Source organism: Apteryx mantelli, chromosome 1 (genome assembly GCF_036417845.1).
Source record: "Apteryx mantelli isolate bAptMan1 chromosome 1, bAptMan1.hap1, whole genome shotgun sequence".
Taxonomy (NCBI): Eukaryota; Metazoa; Chordata; class Aves; order Apterygiformes; family Apterygidae; genus Apteryx; species Apteryx mantelli.
The window spans coordinates 16,269,147-16,289,673 of NC_089978.1; the positions used below are offsets into that span (position 1 = coordinate 16,269,147).

The following is a 20,527-nucleotide window of genomic DNA, read 5'->3' on the forward strand; positions in this document are numbered from 1 at the left end:
TTTTTTTACAGTACTTAATGACATTGTCTGGAGGCCCTTTTAGTCATTTTTCTGGTAAGGCCAATTATAACATTAACTACAGCAATTAAAATGTAGTGCTACATTTGTATGCACTGAGTCACTTTTTCCAAAAATCTCTACCTGCTTATGCATGACATCATTGAAATAAATAAATATAGATTAAATCAGCAAACTAAAAGTTCTCAGGTTGAAAGATCATTATTTACTCCCTTATTAACAGATAAAATCATTGATACTTATAGAATACTTGGAAATCTAAGTACTATATTATTCCCATAATACATGACCATATTCATTTATATTCAGCCAAGTGATAAAATAAAGCCTGTCAATGTCTTTTAAAGCCATACAAATCAGTTTCCGTACAGATGGCTCCAATTTCAATTGTGGAAAGTTCATAAATCAAAAGGTTTTATATGCATAAATTCTTGAATGGAAACAGATTTTACTTAGCTTGTTTTTAACTCTCCCATATTACTGACTTAACCAAAACCCACGTCCTCAAAATATTTAGGTGCCTAAACCCTACTGGAATAAATGGAATTAGACCTGTAAATAGCAATGAGGTAGCTAAAATACTTTTGAGGATCTGTGCTCAGGTTCTTACTCACACTGAACAGTAATGCATCAGCAAATTGAACAGGTCAACTCAATACTTTTCACAGTATTCATTTCGTGCCTACTTTGGGAGAGAAAAATCCACCACTGAATACTCAAGGATCTAGATTCTGCTTCTCTTTTGTCAAATAAAAATGCATTCACCTGTATTCTATTAACTCTGAGGGAATATTTGCAAAACAAGAAAACCTTGGCAGAAAGGGACAACTGGACACAAAAAAACTTGGCCCACAATGTGGAAATCTTTCCCCTTGGGAACAGACACTCAGTCAGAATCAAGCCAACGAAGAAATTGTAGACATTTTTCTTTTATATTCATAAAACTGTATTCATTCATACTTAGCTGTTGTGCATTTCACCTATGTCCTTGACCTGAATATTTCTTATTAACTAGGCACACTGAAGGCCTACTGACACCCAGGAAGAAACACGAGGCCATGTGGGAGTGCAGCCACTTGAATAAACTGCCTTTGTCGCAGTTTTTACACATAACATTGCAATGGATTAAATAGGAGTCCAGCTTCACATGGCAAGACAGATTTAAGTGAAAAATAATCTTTACCTATTACCCAAGAAATAATGAGCATCTCCATCCATGAGAAACAGGACGTTTTCATTCTAAACAGCTGTTTTACATTGCCTGTTGTTTCATTGGGTCGGAGTTTAGTGCCATCAAATCTGTCAGCTGCATTCATGACAAGCAGACCAAGAAAAATGGTGAAAGAGGCTGCATGGGCTACAAACTTCATAAATGGTCCACGCATGATCCTCCCCAGCTGCAACACAGGTTATAAAAAACAAAGAATTGTATCACCCTCTTCCAGAATACCCATGTATAAAAAGAACAGTAACACAGAGAAATATGTATTTAGAAGACATACGTGCAGTATGACGCCATGCTGACAGCTGCCTTTAAAAGAAATATGCTAATTTCAGAGGGATAATTTTGTTACTTGATTTCACCATATACATTTTTTTTTAACTCAGTGTTTTCAGATAATTCTATAATTCTTTTGGCACAACTTTATTTTAGATAATGAAGAGAAATATTTATTTTTATTGTTAAAATTGTTTTAATTTACAGGCTAGCAACCTTTAGGAGGCAGGAAAGAAAATGGGATTTTGACGCTTATTAAAAACATTAAATTACCAGCGGGAGTAAATTATAACTGAAGTATTCTGTCTCCTGACCAACATGATATACAGCTGTTTAGTGTGTTTTTGTGCATTTTTTCCAATCTATCCTCATTTTAAAAAAATGTCAGTAGGCCTCAAAAGGTTTTGTTTATAGCTCTGCAGTATCTTGCATTCCCTCCCGACTCTTTCAGTGGAAACGTCCTCAGCCTTGTGGTGACTAAGCAGAATTTCACAATGGGGTAGCGTGACACTTAAACCCCCCCAAAGTTCCATGTAAACTCACACAAGGCTGAACTTTTAGACATTATTTACTACAGGGGATGTTTTGAGAATGCCTATATTTATAGTAAAAGTCTTAGCTAATACATTTAGTTGGCAGCTGCAGAAAAATGTTCCTGTGTTATTTTCGATGAAGACAATATCTGTATGTGACAAAAATGCCATGTGAAGAATTCAAAGCGAGTGTCAGGGATCCCCCATAAAACAGAAAACAATTTGTGTTCATTGGAAAAGGGAGGGGAAGGCAGAAAGATAATTTATTGCTCTAAGTGTTTTTGCTACACTTGTTTCAATATCAAAGTCAGAATTCTGCTGACTTTACATCCAGCTTTTACAAAAACAAGGAAGAGGATGCAGCAGAGGATGCAGTAGTAAAGTCTCAAACATGGATAACACTAAAAAACCTAGACAAATATAAAAATAAGATACTACTAAAGGAACACTGTCAAGGTAAGCAGGCCCAAAATTTGAGCTCCCTACTCTTTTACGTATTATTTTGCAAATCCATGCCATCCATGATATTTCCTCCATTTAATAAAATGAATGTTTTATTTTGTAGTAAAGAATTCCTTCAGCCTCATGAGATGATCTTCAACAACTAATTGCTTTGTGTGAACTACAGGAGAACACGTGTTTGTCACAGGAGATTTTATTTCAAGCTAGCAAGGGGTAGTCATAAACAACAGAAAATAAAGCAGAGTTGGAAAATGATGAAGTACCTTGACAGTGTCCTTTTAAATGCATTATGCTTGTGTTCACAAACGAAGATGGGTTAGAAGATAGATGCCAGAAAGAGACACAGCCAGAAAAGAAGAAAAAATATTGAAGGAAGTAATGTTAATATATCACTTATCAAAAATATTAAATCTATAAGACTGAACTCCTATCCCCCCACATCTCAAAAGAGACAGCAAAGTCCTTACTATATATGAAAAAGACTTCCTGGAAACAGGACTGATTACAGTTGAACTGATTACACAGATGCTGGAAGTTATGATGACACTGATATAGAAAAATGACCCAAGAAAATCTTGAAAGGGCAGTTTTGTAATTTTGAATCTCTTTATGGAAAAGATAAAGGTCAGAAAATATCAATCAGGGAAAGAAAGAGGAAAATGTAAAGACAAGGCACAATCTTGCAAGATGCTGAGAGTTTTCTGTAAGCTAGAGTCCCTCTTTAACATGCTCTCAGTGCACACTTTGACATAATAAATTCCCTCCCGCTACAGAGACCAAGGACATGAAGTTCTGAATGTCCTCGATCTCTTTCTGCAACATAAGTTGCTTTTTTTTTTCATGATTTCTGATCTTTTGTGCTTTAGTTTGTTATAGAGTCTTGGAGACTGTTTTATAGCTTGTGTTGTTGGGAAGGACAAGACATAGAGTAGTTATTCTGTGAATCCTTTTTATTAGTCTATTACAGGATCACCCGAAATTGAAGGGGACTGGAATCAGTGATTCACATTATTCCCCCTTCATGTGACTTTGCAGAAACATTCAGAATTATAAAATTATGGAGAATGGTATTGATATAAAACAGATAAAATACGACTCTAGGTGGCATGTCTGTCAAGAAGGAAAAAAAGGCCTAGTAACAAAATGGGTTAATGTATATACTTTTCAAGGAGGAACAATCCTCAGATCCTCATATTTTGGACATCATGGTCAATCTTATTTCCTCTGCCACAGCGCAAACCCTGAGAACACTGTTCCTGGAAGCAGGGAGGGACTGACCAAATTATTTCTTTAGGAATCCCAACCCCACGCAGTTGGGAACAGGGAAAAAAGACTGAATTTCAAATTCGGATTCCTTGTCTTGGCCATGGGCTGACTGAATTACTTATAAGTTCAGAAAGTTAAAAAATCTCCATTCTATTATTAATTATAGCTAAACGGCTCTGTCAAAGGTATTGAAGATTCTTGGAGACAACAGAAGATCAGTTTTACTCTTTCAAAATGCCATGTAGCAAAACAATATTCTAAAAGTTTGGGGTTAATTTTGTTTGTAGTCACACTGAATTATTTTCTAGAAAAAAAGAGCAAAGAGTTGACAATACTTTGGAGTGCCTCCAAGCGGAACGCTGGCCGAAAGTCAAAGCAGGGGCAGCCTTTGGTCCTCCCAGCATCCGACACTAGCGACCTCCTGCCAAATCGACTGGATTCTGTCCACAGAATGCTACCAAATTTCTTCATGATGTGAAACTCTCCATTCAGCAGCTGTGGTCCAGGCTCACATTAACTAACTGCTTCCTAAACAGGAAACTGTTTAGCAAAGCAGGTAAATGACTGAGCTGCTGTAAGTGTTCTTGTGAGGACAATAAGGCTGCTCCTTGTTTGCCTTTCGCAGAGCCATAGCATGAGAATTTAAAGAAACACATCAGAATAATTCCACTGATATTTTCACCATTAATACTGTGACTATTTTCTCTCTCCTCCCCCACTGTGGCCTTTAGTGCCAAAGTTGGAAAAAGAAAGGGCACTTTACCTCAGTAAGAGTTAGAAAGAATTAATAAAATTCCACTAATTCATACATTGGTTGGACTGTGTTGATACAGAAAGTGTTCTGTAGTGGAGCCATGGAGTCATGGCTTCTTTAATTTTCCAAGTCATATTAGATCCATCCTGATCAAACAGTGAATGTTTTTGTCTTCAAAAAACAAAAGAAACAGATTTTTGAGTGAAGCATGAGATAACAAATTGTGACTGGTGAAAAAGGTAATTAGTTTTTACATTTGCAGAATATAATGAAACAAAAAACACTCAACATATAGAGCACAGGAAAAGATGATTAGAAAGTAACAGATGATGTGACACCTTAAAGGATGTTGTCCACCGAACCTTGACAGTTTTTCCAGAAAGTAAGATCTCTTTAAATGACTTTAAGATCTAATAAATCATTGAAAAAGAACAATGACAAATAAACAATTCACTGCCGTGTTTGAAAACCAGTACCTAAACTACTGTGATTCTGAAGGCCTGTTTTTAGACAAAAGTATCCATAAATACCCTCGTCACACTATAGAAAAGCAAAAATGATTTAACTGATTTTTATTGTCCAGACTGAAAAAAAAAGAAAAACATGACCCCAAAGCCCCCAACCCTAAGCCCTCTTTCTCCTCTCACAGAACAGTAAAAAGAAACACAAAGACCTCAGGTCTCTCTTTTGACCTTCCTCTTCCCCTGCACTCTGTATACGTACATAGGACTCTTCCACCTGCTTAACACATGGACCAGTATAGCATCTTTAAAGCATCTTTATAACATCCCTTTTTTTTTTTTTTACCTCTGATATACTCTCCAGGCAAAACTTTCATCAGTGTCCACTTAAAACGGACAGTGACCAACTAAAATTGAAATTCAATACAATGTTCTGTGGGGTCAGAGATTTTACCCCATCCTCAGCGGAAGGGCACTCCATAGTCCACTGCCTCCAAATGGAGACACAGCGGTAGGATCCAAATTCAAGCACCAGCACGTTATAAATGGCTGCAGGCAAGGCTGGGTGGCTGCTCCGAAAACCTCACGGAATATAATGCACCTTAGCACTGTATTGACAACCCAGCAAGTCATAGCTGAGAGAGATGCGATCAGACATTCACTTACGCATGGCTGGAAGGAACTGCATACATTGTATTTGTGGGAAAAAAACAATGTGAGCGATTATTCTGCAGTCTTTAGAGAACTCAACAGCTTTCTTCTACTGAAGTTTTGGAAATAGACTTCAGAGAAAATAAGATACAGCGTGGCTGCAGAGGGTAGAGCTTGCTAAATTCCAGAGCATCTAATATTAAGTTACATTTAACTCCTCATCACTCCAGTGACTCCAAAACAACACAGTTCTTCCTGGTAAATGCATGACTTCTGGGAAACTGATGACGATTATTTTAATTTCTGGCATTCATGTTTCAGCAACTTGTATCTATTTATTTTAATCACCAAACATAAAGATAGGGTCAGCTTTATCACATGGAAGTTTCTAACCTGCCTTTGAGCTAATTAGAATCAACGCATAGCTTGAACTTAGTCTAGCTCTGAGTCAATGGGATATGAGGATCTTCAGCATTTGTCAGGATCAGGACCAGCTATCTTTCTGTTATTACTTTTCAGGCAGTCAGAGCATTCACAACAAAAGGGGAACCAGAGACATTCACCCAGCTTCAGAATTTAATTACAGTACTGTAAGAATTCTTAGAAAGGTAGTTTCTTACTTACAGGGAGAACATTTACTTTTTGTAATATTCTTCCTTCAGATCTAGTGGAAATATTAATTTATTTCTTTTTGATTTAATTAACATATATATCTTATTAATGCAATAACAAAATGAAGAATAGTTTAACTCATTGTTTCCAAATTACCATTTCTACAAGGCAACTCTTGATTAATCACAGTAATTTCACTTACTATTCATTGTATTTAACACAATACATTTACCTGTTTTAATTACAATTGCCAGAACATGTAATTCTGCAGCCACTCCATCATCATACAGCATTAAATTAACATGTATTACTGAAGAACATCAGTAATTTATATCCATGCTTTGTCTTTGTGAGATAGGAAACTACATGGAGATGATGTCGATGTCACTAGAAGGCCGTTACAAGATTATACAGACTGACCTTACTGCAAGGAGCAATCCAGTAAGCCATTGACAGGAACGGCAGTCCCACAGCAACAGCAAGAACAACTAGAAACTTCACTGCCATGGTCTGTTGCCGTAAACCTGACAAATTCTCATACCAGATTGAGAGAAGTTGTTGCTGGCAGTTTGGATGTGCTACAAACTATGACAAAGAAAAGGAACACAACAAAAGAACATTATTGTCTGAACACCACTTATTAAAATAATAGCTATATGGAGCGCATTAAGAATGTGGGAGTAACAACAGCTCAGCTAATATTCCAAAGAGCATCAACAAGGGTATAGGGAAAAGTTTTTTGATGAGACCAGTCTCCCAGGATGGAGGCACTTTCCTATTAGCAGCAATAAATCCTTTAATGTTAAAAAGTATGATTTTATTGACACAGTGTTCCACCACAACCTAACAATTTCCATCTAAGAGCAATTATCCATCAGCTTTACTCTGGGCAAATTCCACTGGCTTCTGACATTTATAATTTTCATGTTACTATTTCAGATGTTCTAAAATTTGAAGTCTTTCTGCTCTGCAGAGGATGCCAGATAGTCTTCAGTTATGAAAGAAAGAATCTGCCTTGTTTTCACATGCTAACGTAGAAAATACCAGGTTTTCAGCCGACATAAGAATACAGCTGTCACTACTGCAGGAAATCAGCTAAAGGCTATTTATTACTCGGTGGTTCTGGAATATTATGGACAAACATTGCAAAACTGAGAAGTTTGGCCTATAACCCTCTCTTTTGTCATAACCTCTGGAGAGTATAAGAAGCATGTTACAAAGGCAGATATTAATAGACAGCGGGATTCTTTTGCATAGTAAACTTTAAGCCTAAACCTGGAGTATTTATACATACAAAAATTTAATTGAATCCAGTCATTTTTTCCAGCATAATTCTCTGTGTTTAAAAGATGACTGGCTGAAGGTGAAAGAAATGTCCTTTTCATAGAACAGGGAGGAGAAAGTGTTCAAAGAAAGTTCACATTCATTAAGACTCAAACACTGTTAAGGACAAGGTCAATGTGACATTTTTCCTTTGAAAGTTGTTTCAGCTAACTTTAGCTTGTAAACTTAGTTTTCCAAGTGTTTGTGTTCAAATGCTGCAGCCGCTGATACAAAATGGTTTTCTTCTTCTTTTCTTCCCCTCATGAATGCAATAAATACTGCTTACATCTAAATATTTAAAATTTCACACTGAGAGGTGAACAACTGGGTTCTGGTAAAAAATCTGTAACTCTTCCCAGACAAATTGGATCTGCATATTCATTTAAGAATTCCGATTCCCTTCTCCTTTTTTGGCTAAATACGAGCTGTTTTTTGTTTTGTTTTGTTTTGCTTTGTTTGGTTTTCCCCACAGCGTTTATCTGATCCATTCCATTATGGAGGAAAGCTTTACCAAAGGTCTTGCTGCTTTGCCTGGACACAGCTCCGCTCTGCAGTAGGCTAATCTCCTTTCAAAGCATGTTCCTTTGCTGAATCCACCTCTCTCTCATTTTTACACACTTCTTCATACAAATGATTTCTCTCTGGCTCACATATGCTTCACCTGCAGCTCCGCAACCTCCCTTAACCAAAAGAAACTTTCCTGGCAATTCAAGGATCTTGGTGTAGCTCCTAACTCAGCTGGATCCTATTCACTGAGTGCATTCCAGGTACGGACCACTGGCTTAAACTGGCAATGGAAATGTAAAGTAAACCAAAGAAGGGACATGTGTTCAGTGCTGCCTGGAGCCCACTGCTCTTCAGAAGCAAGAACCTCATGTAGACTGTGACGCTGATCATCTCTGCGGAGAAATGCACGTTTCCTGTGAGCTAAGTTTTCTGGACTTTCTGAATAAGCTGTAACAGCGTAACAAAAATGTGTATTTGTACACATACAGTGCACAGGACTGCTGTGCTGTCCTCTGTTTCTTACTGAATGCAGTACTTTTCCAGGCTTCAGAAGTGGTGCAAATTTCTTCCATCTTCTTTAAAAGTAGTTTAAAGCCACAAACAAGTAAATATCTGCAAATTATGCATCTAACTATGCATTTTCTCAGAGCCAGAGTTTTCATACTCACTGCGTGCAGTATCCACCCTGCATGTCTGCTTCCTGTTTATATTGCAAGTTATCTGGGGCAAGAACTCTTTTGTTTGAAAAGCACCCTTTGCAGAAGGGCCGAAATGTTCATTCAGTGGCAGGGGCTACTGTAACATAAATATTTAATAATAGTACAGTATAACAACACCTTCACTACCTTACATTTCTGTCTGATCAACAGATTGGCTTACTTTTTTTACTTCATACTTAATGGCAAGTTTTAAGCGGCTAAGGCTGGGGCGGCCACACTCTCCATTACTATGGTTCATCTCGACGTCACCATTCAAAATTGCTTCCACTTCTTCTGTATTTCTGCACAAATCAAGGAGTCCAACTACAAAATCCTTGCATTGCATAGACAATTTCTTGTAATCATTCTGGAAAAGAAAAGAAGGAAGAAAAGGACTTGCTGAGCTAACACAAGAGAAATAATTCTACATTTCAATTTTACATTTGGGAGCATCAATAGGTTTTTTGCATCTTGTTATGCTTTTGTCTGGTAGACTAACAGCACTTTGCCATCAAGCAGCTACTTCCCCTGAGTGTTCACAAAGAGTAGGACTCATCTCACCTTGGTCACCTTGGACACCTGCAATGTCAACATTTGCATCTGACTTACTTCTCTAGACTTGCTTTATAGTCAATCAAAAGTAACAAACAGCTTTACAAAGATCGTATGACATATTTTAGCATTTATTCCAAGTTGAGATGAACAGCACAGCAGAAGTGATTTTTCTATTCACTGACTTTCACAGAAGTTTAGATAATTAGCTCAGATGTAGAAGGTTATGCTGCAGATATCTAGAACTGGACAAGACGAATATCTTACAGATAGCATGACTAAACAGTTTCTTACCCTTCTTGCAAATTAGATAAATATATTGTATTTTCTTAGGTTTTGAATTATTCTTGCAGATCTTCTCTGAACTCTTCATTTTCCAGCATCTGTTGTAGCTTGCAAACACAAGAATTTATTGCTATTTTCCAGTAATGGAAGCCAGTGCTACAGATAGCACAGTAATACCACATCTCTAACTTCAAGCCAATGTTCTCATGTTCAAATATCTCACGACAGACTTTGCTGCGTTAGCCAAAATGTTGCTTTGTGATTGCAGGTTCAGTAGCTTATTGCTTTTACTACCAAGTACTTTTCTCAGTCACTGCTTTCAAAAAGGCATGCCTCTGGCTCCTAAAGTGAGCCATACACCCCAACAAATTGAAAATACAAGTTCATATGGTCAGTTAGTATTAGACAGAGAACTGGTAAATCCTCTCCTGCTTTTTTACCATTATTAGATCATATGACTGAAAGGTTATTAATTGGCAAAGGACAAAACAAAAAAGAGATTTTGATCATCATAACCCACACTTCATTAACTACTCCTTACTTGAAGCTGTGTTTGGGTGATAAAATATTTATATGGATAGATAGATGGATAGATATAGATATAGACTACTTGAGCAGGGGGGTTAGACTAGATGATTTGCAGAGGTCCCTTCCAATCTCAACCATTCTGTGATTCTGTGATATAGATATAGATATAGATGTAGATATAACTATAGCTATAGCTACAGATATAAAGCTAAGCTACAGACTCAGACATATTGCTTCAGGCCTAGATCTTCTGAGAGATTCACTCATACACGTATCAATGACTTTTGATATTCTTATGATCTAAATTAATTTTAGTAAGTCCTAAAAAGATTGATTTATTGTAGACTTTTCCCCAAACAAAAAGATGGAAAAAAAAAATCAACCACCCATGACTGTTTATGTAATCTCTAGGTTCCTGTTCAAAGTAACTTTCTATGAATGTTTTTATTACAGCGACACATTTTCCCTTCATCCGGTCTGTTCTTCATAGCATTCTCCCTTCGCCCATTCTCAGTCTTTGTTCAGTCCCTTCTTTTGACTACTTCTTTCCTGTCATCCAATACACACTCTGGAAAACAAATCATTATCTTGAGTATACAGAATATCCTAATTTATTTGCTGAGAGGATACATCATGCATGTTTGTTCTTTATTAACCACAATAACACAATGCCAGTTTACTACCCAGGCATATTAACAGCTTGCATCTGAGGTCTACATTTCACTTCACTTAGATGAATGTAAACATTCATAGACAAATAGTTATACACACCATAGTATGTCTGCATAAACCTGTTTGTGATTTATTTTTTTAGTAATGTAATCTAAGCAAGATATCTCTGACCTGTTATAAAAGCACAAGGAATTTTAATGTAGTTTCTCTACAAAGATGACAGAAGCCAAATACTAAAATGAACAATTTCATGACAAGTTGTAAATTTTATGCATGTGCAAAGCATTTTCCCTGTCCTCAGAAGTATAGAGCTAACAAAAATCCTAACTCCTTGGCACTGCAGAAAGAAAATTTTTTTAGATTAATATATCATCTTCTGTTTGACTTACAGTTTTCTACTGTTAGATAAGATTATATTTAGCATTCAGGCATTTTAATACTAAAACGTTCTCCTCAAAATTAAAGAAAAGGTAGCCATTTGGGACTTCCAGGCAAAGGAAAACAAAGTCAAGCTTGTACCCCTGTATAATTAGGCACTACGAGCTGTTCTAAGCTGATGTCTGACACTCAGATATCAAACAAAAAAGAAATATGTTTAAATACTTTGAGCAACAAAATAATTTGGCCTTCATACATAACTGTTTTGTAATGTATCAAAATATCCATATCTTCTGGTATGAGATACATACATATATACATGCATACTCATACACACAGTCTTTAGCATTATTTTCCAGCTCTAGTGACTGAAACATGGAATGGATTTTTAAAATAGTACAGAAGAAGACTATTCGTCCACAGTGGAGTTCAACGCCTTTGGGTATTCTCAAAACAAAAGTCAGATATGCTAATTTATTCCAGTGGAGAATATAAATTTTTCTGAGTGTTCTCCTTTTCACCAAACCAAATACTGAATGGGCACTTCCAAAACAGCCAGATACCTCTGTTCACACTTTGCAGAATCATCCCATTTGAATTTAGATTCTGCGCACAGTACCACTGTGTGTTTTAGCACGTAGTAAACTCATCAGTAAACTCCACCAGTTTATTTTCTCAATTGCAGCCCCAGTAAAGGGGCCTCCCCTCCTGCGCAAGGCAGCCGCAGCTGCGATCGGTGGTGCAAGCAGAGCTGATGGCCCCCCCAGCGGAAGGGTTACAGCAGAGGAGCTGTGGGCAGCACCACCGCCCACAGCCACAGCTTCTGCCGGAAAGGGGTGTCACCCTTTATTTTATTTATTATAGAGTCAGTAGGACACAACGGACGTCACTGTTCTAGGTTACTGCTTGCTGTCTTGAGACATAGTCTGTTATGAAGAAATTATCCTCTTAGAGAAGGTCATGGAAGACAGGTCAATAATGTCTTAAACAGCTGCAGGAAGATCTGTCAGAGTCCTAATACAGGCGGAGGTGATATGGTCTAGCCTGGAAAATTAGCTTTGAAGAACTGAAGTCTCTTAGCTTGCAGAGGCTACTGCATGGACCACCTTTTGTCCGTGTTTCCTTGGTCTACTTAAATGTGTAGTGACAGCAAAAATGATTAATTTTAATACACTCTTCTCACTACTGCAGTGTCTCTCTCTCTTCCAGATACCTTCCCCTCCTGCAAATTCCTGCATGTCTCTTACCATTAAAGGGGATCAAGGAAAAAGGATAGGTTTGTTTGGCTTGATATATATATTTTTTAATTGCCAAAGGCACACAGAAAATTGCATGAGTTCTCTTTTACTGCAAGTTGTATGCTTATGAATTAAAAAAGCATTCCTGAGGGACTGGAGAAGGTGGTTTGCAATTAATAACTTCTCTACATGGTCTTAATTACCAGTTTGGAAGCTCTGTGAAGAATCAGCCCTTAATTCCACAAACAAATATTCATGAGCTTTATTTTATGCATGTACAAAGCTGGTCCAGAGCTCCTCAGCAGTACAGGAAAATTTTGCCATGCCAAGGACGAGGGAACAGTGCCGGCTGCTCCCACCCTGCAAAAGGAAGGTGACGATTTGGGGAGAGAGCGGCAGAGGGTAAAGAAGCAGGGGACCAAGACGCCGGCACCAGAGGAGGGTGGAGGTGGCAGCGGTGGTTTCTGAGAGGAGTCACCCGCCCTCGGTGGACGGGAAGAGCGGCAGCCTGTCTTAGTGTCCTGACCAAGCCGACAATATCTTGAATCAGCTCTTCGCCCTCCCTCTGACCATGTCAGCAGAGCAGCTGAACCACGCAGATGAGGAAGAGCAGTGCTCCAGACCATGCCCTGCCTCTGGTTAGGAAACTGTAGGGGCCAAGACCAAAATCAGAGGTACCCATGCATAAGGATGCAGGATTTTGCTGGGCAAGGCCTAAATGTTGCACTTAGGCATCTTAATATATAGATACACACATTATTCCCTTTACAAATATCACCTTACTCCTTTCGTGCCTCAGTTCTTCATCGCTAAAATGTGATGATAACTTTTCTCTAAGAGAGGCAAGAATGCACATAATGAAGGTTCGGCCCTGATTTCTGTAATGCAGGCTGTATGCTAATTGCAAACAAACAGAAAAACAGACCTAGAGATGATAATTTGGACTATGCTTCTCGTCAGAAAAGCAAACTTGTAAGACTTAATTTTTGGTATTAATTTACATCAAACAGTAACATATCTACACTTATCTTTTTCCGACCCATCCCACTATACAACAAAAGATTTGTTGCCATCAGAGCTGCAGGGGGGTTGCACTAAATGCAAATCTTATGCATTTTGTGAACAGTGCGGGGCCACGACTGTCCCTCTCAAAACTCCAGACCACATCTCTGCCGGACAGCATTTGTCAGATATCATCAAGATCCTTATTGACATAGTAGAGATATTAGCTCTAGGGTGGGCAAACAGTTTAAATGAAAGAAAATATTGACGCAAGCCCAAAAAATAAAAATAATTTATATACTCTCAAATCTTGTAAAGCTGCATATTTAGCCATGTGATACAGAGCTAAATTAAATGGCTTCCAGCAAATCGTACAAATTTCAAAATTACTCAACTAAGATTGAATTAGTTGTTTGCTTGCTACAGAAATATTCCTACTCTGTGCTTGACACATCTGTCTAGTTATTCTCCCTTCATAAGTCATTCTCTACTTTTCTTGTATTTATTCCTAACAAAAAGTCACTACCCATAAAGCATTTATAATAAGAACAATATCTGTAACCAAATGCAACAGCCATGCAATGCTAGATAACACTGCTACAGAGTCTTGAAACAAAGAACAGTTTATTTCAGAGAACAGTGGTCTGCTAATTACAGTACTTCCTATCTCGCATGAAACACAGTTTCATGTTCAGTGTTATTTCTAATATTAATTGCTGGTATAAGACAGGGGAAAGAAGTAATTTCTCCAGATAGTCATAATTCAACTAATATTCAGCATCAAACCTTTTCATTGCCTCTGAGAAAGATCTGGGAATCTTCCGTATCATAGGCTGCTATATGCACTCACTAGCAAGCTCCCTTGAAATAACACTCTATCAAGACTATAAAATATGTGTATTTTAAAGCAGTATATTGCCATCAAATTCAGTCTTCATATAGGCAGGGTTATACATACTTTAAATGGCTCAGGTAAACTCTAGGTGGAGCTAAAGATTTACCATGCACGAGCCAACCTATGCACTAAAAATATACTTGTTTTGATTACACTAACACATGTAATATGTTTTAACCAAAACCATATTTTTGCACAGGGACTACACTGTCTGCGTAATTGTAGCAAACTCCCAAAATAAATTAAGGGTAACAATTTCCTAAATAAAGTGCTGCAAGTAGGAATATGAGCTTGCAGGAACAAAGACAAATCTGGACTCAGTAAATGACAACCGCGGCCATTTCCTGCTGCCTGTAAATACAACATTTGTACTGTCTGCATTGAACCTAAGCCAGATACTTTTCAGTCAAGCCCCCATCCTGTCTAGACATTGTAAATGTTATCACCCATCAATAGTGTAAATGTTATCACTCGTCAACGCATGTATAAATGTACTCCTGTCTTTGATATTTATCCAGAACCGCCGTATGCTTTTAGTGCCTACAAAAAAGTTCAAGAAAAACCCTTAGGTCGTTAGCTGCCTGCTCCTGATGAAATGTTAAATTAATGGAGACTTAAATTTCTGGCTATTTTTGTGTTGCCATGTGCTCCTGTTCCTCACTGTTCCTATTCAGTTTTGGTCTACTCTAAAGAGCATGCCTGTCCCTAGGAGACCTTGGCTGATCTTTGCTCAGTTATACGGAGCTGTTTGGTCTCTTGTCTAGTCCCCTATTTTTGATGGGTGACAGCGTCTCAAAACCTCTGTTGCAATTCTTCATATATCACTATCCTAGAAGCAGAGTTTCTAAGACAGAAGCTTCTAGGATAGAAGGAAGTAGAGATTTTAGAGAAGAAAACTGAGACAAAAGAAGAACTAAAAGTCACACAGGAATGAGCCAGGTCATGCATCCTCATGGTACATAAGTGAAGGCTGGAGAAACCTGTTTTCTGAACAAGTCCATCTTTTTTCATGTGTGTCCCATTTCCTATCCTGGTGACACCAAGGACAAACTACTGTGCTCCCAGTTCATCTACCCAATTGTGCATTGCAGCATACATTTGAAGGACACTTCTTGCTGACATTTGAAGATCATGATTTTATTTACCCTTATCATAATCTTAACTTGTATGGCTCCAACTGCGGTAAAAGCAGTTATACAGTTGCTACAAATCAGACATGGTATTTAATTCAACATTGCAGTGAATTTAACAGGCTGCATTTATGAAGTATAAAAAATGTTTTTCTGTTCTGCTCTAAATTTACTTCCCTTTAAGTTAATCAAGTCCTTTTGTTTGTATCTTCAACAGCTGCTAAAGGGAAGGAAATAGAATATGTGGTGTAAATATCTTCTCTGAACCGTACATACAAACACAGAAGTCATAAGGATTTCTGCCACTGACCTCACGGTCCAGACGGTCCAAGTCTGGAGCAAGGAAGACTTAGCCTTGGTGAAGGAAGATCAGGTTAGGGAACACTTCCACAAACAGGACATATGGAAGTCCTTGGGACCTGATGCACCTACGAGTGCTGAAGGAGCTGGCCAATGACATTGTGAGGACACTCTTGAATATCTTTGAAGGTTGTGGTGAGCAGGGGATGTTCCTGAGGACTGAAAGACAGCAAATGTCCCTCCCATCTTCTGGCAGAGCAAAAAGGAGGATCCAGGGAACTACAGGCTTCACCTTGATCCCTGGGAAGGTGATGGAACAACTAATCCTGGATACTATTTCCAGACACGTGAAGAACAGGAAGGTGATCATGAGCAGTCAGCACGGATTTATGAAGGAAAAATCATGCTTAACCAACCTGATAGCCTACTACAATGAGATGCCTTGGTGATGAGGGGAAAGCAGCGGATGTTGTCTACCTCAACTTCAGTAAGGCTTTTGACACTGTCTCCCACAACTTCCTCATAGACAAGCTGATGGAGTATGGGCTAGATAAGTGGTTAGTGAGGTGGACTGAAAACTGGCTGAACTGCTGGGCTCAGAGGGTTGTGATCAGGGGCAGAAAGTCCAGCTGGAGGACAGTCACTAGTGGTGTTCTTGAGGGGTCGATACTGGGTCCAGTACTGTTTTAACATCTTCATTAATGACCTGGATGATGGGACTGAACGCACCCTCAGCAAGTTTGCAGATGATATAAAACTGGGAGGAGTGGCTGAAACACTGGATGGTTGTGTTGCCAGTCAGAGGGATCTTGACAGGCTGGAGAAATTCCTCAATAGGAACCTCATGAAGTTCAACAAAGAGAAATGCCAAGTCCTGCATCTGGGAAGGAATAGCCCCATGCACCAGAACAGGCTGGGGGCCAACTGGCTGGAAAGCAGCTTTGCAAAGAAGGCCCTGGGGATGCTGGTGGACAAGTTGACCATGAGCCAGCAATGTGCCCTTGTGGCAAAGAAGGCCAATGGTATCCTGGGCTGCATTAGGAAGAGTGTTGCCAGCAGGTTGAGGGAGGTGATCCTCCCCCTCTACTCAGCACTGGTGAGGCGACACTTGGAGTGCTGTGTCCAGTGCTGGGCTCTCCAGTACAAGAGAGACATGGACCTGCTGGAGCAAGTACTGCGAAGGGCCACAAAGATGATTAATGGACTGGAGCTTCTCTCATAAAAAGAAAAGCTGAGAGACAGCTGGCACAGCCTGGAGAAAAGAAGGCTCAGGGGGGATCTTATCAATGTGTATAAATATCTGATGGGAGGGAGTAAAGAAGACAGGGCCAGACTCTTCTCAGTTGTGCCCACTGACAGAATGAGAGGCAATGGGCACACATTGAAACACAGGAAGTTCCACGTAAACACAAGAAAACACTTCTTCACTGTGAGGGTGGTTGAACATTGGAACAGATTGCCCAGAGTGGTTTTGGAGTCTCCAACCTTGGAGATACTCAAAACCTGACTGTACTGGACATGGTCCTGGGCAAACTGCTCTAGTTGACTCTGCTTGAGCAAAGAAGTTGGACTGGATGATCTCCAGAGGTCCCTTCCAACCCCAGTTATTCTGTGACCCTGTGAATTTAGCTTGCATAAGTGACCAAACTGTCTCACTTCAGTCTTTTCTGCTTCCCCCTCCACTGAGCCAGCTTCTCCCCTAGCTGCTCAGACTGAACTTCACTAGCCACAGGGTTGAAGTTCAGGTTCTGCCTCCTTTACTATGCTGCCTGACAGGAAATGGAAAATGAGTTCACTGGCACCTTCTACCTATGCGGCACAAATTACAATCAGCACACAGCAATAAGTTCCCAGAGATTTAAATCCTCCATTCATTAAGCAAATACACGTTTATCCACATTATCTTGCTAATGTATGAAGATAATGCTGATCTCTTACTGTCCAGGGAACAGAAGAAAGACCTTTAATTGAACTTTATAACTCTGTGCCTGTCAGAGCTGGTATCCCTCTACTTACCTTAAATTCTTTTTCAATGTTGGCAAGCACCGCCAACTCATTGCTGAGTTCTAAGGCAGTCATTACTGGGTCTTCACTGGACAAAGACAGATAAGCAGGGCTGGCCAGACCTTTGTAGGCATTGATTCTGGACCTAGAATGGCTGAAAGAGTCATGCTTTTGCTTCTGATTGCATTCACTGCACTTGCAGAAATAGTCATGTGGCCTATCGATCCGAGCACCTTTCCTCAGCAGAGTGTGGACAATCTCATACTCATGGCAGTGAGCAGCCAGAATGATTGGTGTAACATCGTGGGAAAATCGTGTTCCATCTTCATCATATGCATAGAAGTCATCATGCTGGAGCTCCGACTGACTAGGACTTAATGCAAGCCTCTTGCCTTCAGCAAATGCGGGGTGATTTAGGATGGCTTCTACTATCCGAACGTAACCTTTGCTAATAGCCAAAAGCAAGGCATCCCCAACCCGAGACAGGTTCTCCTTCTTCAGCAGAAGTTCTGTGATCTCCAAGTGCTCATTGGCAACTGCCAGCTGCAAGGCGTTCTGCCCCATATAGTCCACACAGTTTACATTGAGTGAGGAGCATTCTTCCAGCATTTTACGAATCACTGGAATATTTCCATATTCTGCTGCATCCAAAAAGCGCTCCTCTTCAAGAGAAAGACTTGTTGAGCGGTCATTAAACATATATGCCGGCCCTCGACTGGCCTGCCTCCTCCCCTTCTCCCGGAGAATGGTCTGTCGCCGTAGTGCTAGTCTGTTCTCATTGCTTCGGCTGTGTGGAAATAGAAAAAATAAGGGAATTAATTTATTGTATGCCAGGGTATGTGCATTTTAAATAATAATTAATAACAACATTTACTATCATTTATCTGCTGCAGCTTTTTAATGAAGTAGGGAGACCAGAAACCCTGACTTTGCTGCACTTTGTAACTGCTATTGCTACACAGGTCTGAACCAATAGTTAACTATATCTTATTTCAACAAAAAAACAGCTAAATCATAGGTTAAGACTACACCTTTTTCATTATTTCCTCCTCCACAGCTTTTGCATAATTTAGTGAACTGAACTGGATGCTGCTTTACATTATTGCAGGGTAAGCAGGTAGAGTAACAGTTTTACGGGTAAGGCTCTTTCTCAGGTTTATACAGAGATCCTTCTCTATTTTTCTAGTACTTTTCTATCTACCTATACTTTTCACCTTCACATCATCATTTCATGTCCCACACTTCCCTCTGATACAGTCACTTCATGAAAAAAGCAATTCTTACTACAATCTGCAAAGGAAGATAACTTTAGAAAAATTTTACATGCTAAGATCTCACCTTCTGGTTAGAAAAAGAGTATTTTCACCACAAATCATTCAGCAAAGTTTGAGAATCTCTTCAGGAAGTGTGATACTACCTTTTTTTCTGGATTAATGTACTATTTTCTAAAAATATCTTTCCCAGATCTAACAAAGGTATTTTGAAGGACTTCACTGGAACAGCTGTGTATCAAAAGTGAACTTCAGATCTCAAGTTTATTGTCTAAATACAAATTTTAAATACAAAGATGGCCTTGAAATTAGTAATGAAATGAAACACATGCAATGATTGCCTCAGTCCAAAGACAGTCAGTATCAACAGCACATAGCAGTAAGAATAGCCCACGTTCCCAGCTGGTAGGAGAATCTGTCTCAGTGACCCCACACTAGTGCAGGTGTCCTCAGGTGGCCCTTTTGCCCATCACCTCCTCAGGAAGCTCTTTACTTGGTGTATTTTGGTGCTAAGTCCCTGAGATAAACCAAAGCTCAGACTGAAGACAAGTCATGGTGGGAAAGAGTCAGCAATCACCTGTGAGGGATGATGGATTGCACAACAGGCCACAAGAACATGGAAATTCTTTAAATTCACAACTGTTTCAGAAAATCAGGCCGGCTGACTTTGCTTGTTCGTATTATTCTTATTGTCATCACTACAACAATTATCTAACCTACGTTTTGGCTCATGTTTCTTCTCTTCCCCTTGCTGATGTTTTTTGACATCTATAGCTAAATTTTCAGCTACAAATTAAATCTACATCATAAAAGCATATTTCCTACAATTGTATGACATTTGCTACCTCTCGTCTCCACCACCCTTTTAATTATTACAGTTCACAGCCCTGATATCGTATTAATCCTTCCACTTAGTGGCTTGCTACTAAATCTTGCCAATTCTTGCTTTATATCTCTGAAATGTGAATTACTCTTCTGTTTCTCCTACTGAACACTCATTCACTTCTCAATCACCTTGATTATTAAAACATAAAATGAACCATTTCAACAGAGGTTGTTCATACTAAATTTGCTGAGGATAGCTGAATTATCCGCAGTGGTTTTTCAGCATAAAATACGCTACATTCTCTTTAACAAGAAGAAAATCTAATTCATCACTCAGTCAACTAGGATCCCAGAAATTCAACTGCAAATCATTTTTTCTCCTAGAATTACTCTGCGAAACTACACAATATTCACTACAACTTCATCTTTTTTCTTTTTGAATGGTTGCTTAATGATTCTTTACATACATATGCTCACATATACTTCAGTATTTTCAATATTTCCCACAAAATAATAACCAAAGGCAGTATTTTGTTCATTAAATAATACTTAATAATGAATATAAATTTAAATATTTAAATGACACAGTCAGAAAAAACAAATCCTTTGAAATGTGAATCAAAACATCTTTACAAAAAATAACGAAGTTGGTTCCCTAAACATA

General features: G+C 38.8%; 1 protein-coding gene across 2 annotated transcripts in view; it reads right to left on the reverse strand.

Annotated features, from left to right (window-relative positions):
* Positions 1 to 20,527, reverse strand: part of TRPC6 (transient receptor potential cation channel subfamily C member 6) — a 110,598-nt gene that overhangs the window by 21,501 nt on the left and 68,570 nt on the right. Inside the window, exons 2-5 of one of the 2 annotated variants that reach the window (XM_067289779.1) lie at positions 17,780 to 18,554; positions 8,965 to 9,150; positions 6,676 to 6,840; positions 1,202 to 1,415 (exon numbers count right to left, since the gene is read on the reverse strand). In XM_067289779.1, the coding sequence (XP_067145880.1) occupies positions 1,202 to 1,415; positions 6,676 to 6,840; positions 8,965 to 9,150; positions 17,780 to 18,554 (1,340 nt within the window). Of the gene's footprint in view, positions 1 to 1,201; positions 1,416 to 6,675; positions 6,841 to 8,964; positions 9,151 to 17,779; positions 18,555 to 20,527 lie in introns of those variants that run through there. The other variant, XM_067289784.1, reaches the window with a different exon arrangement.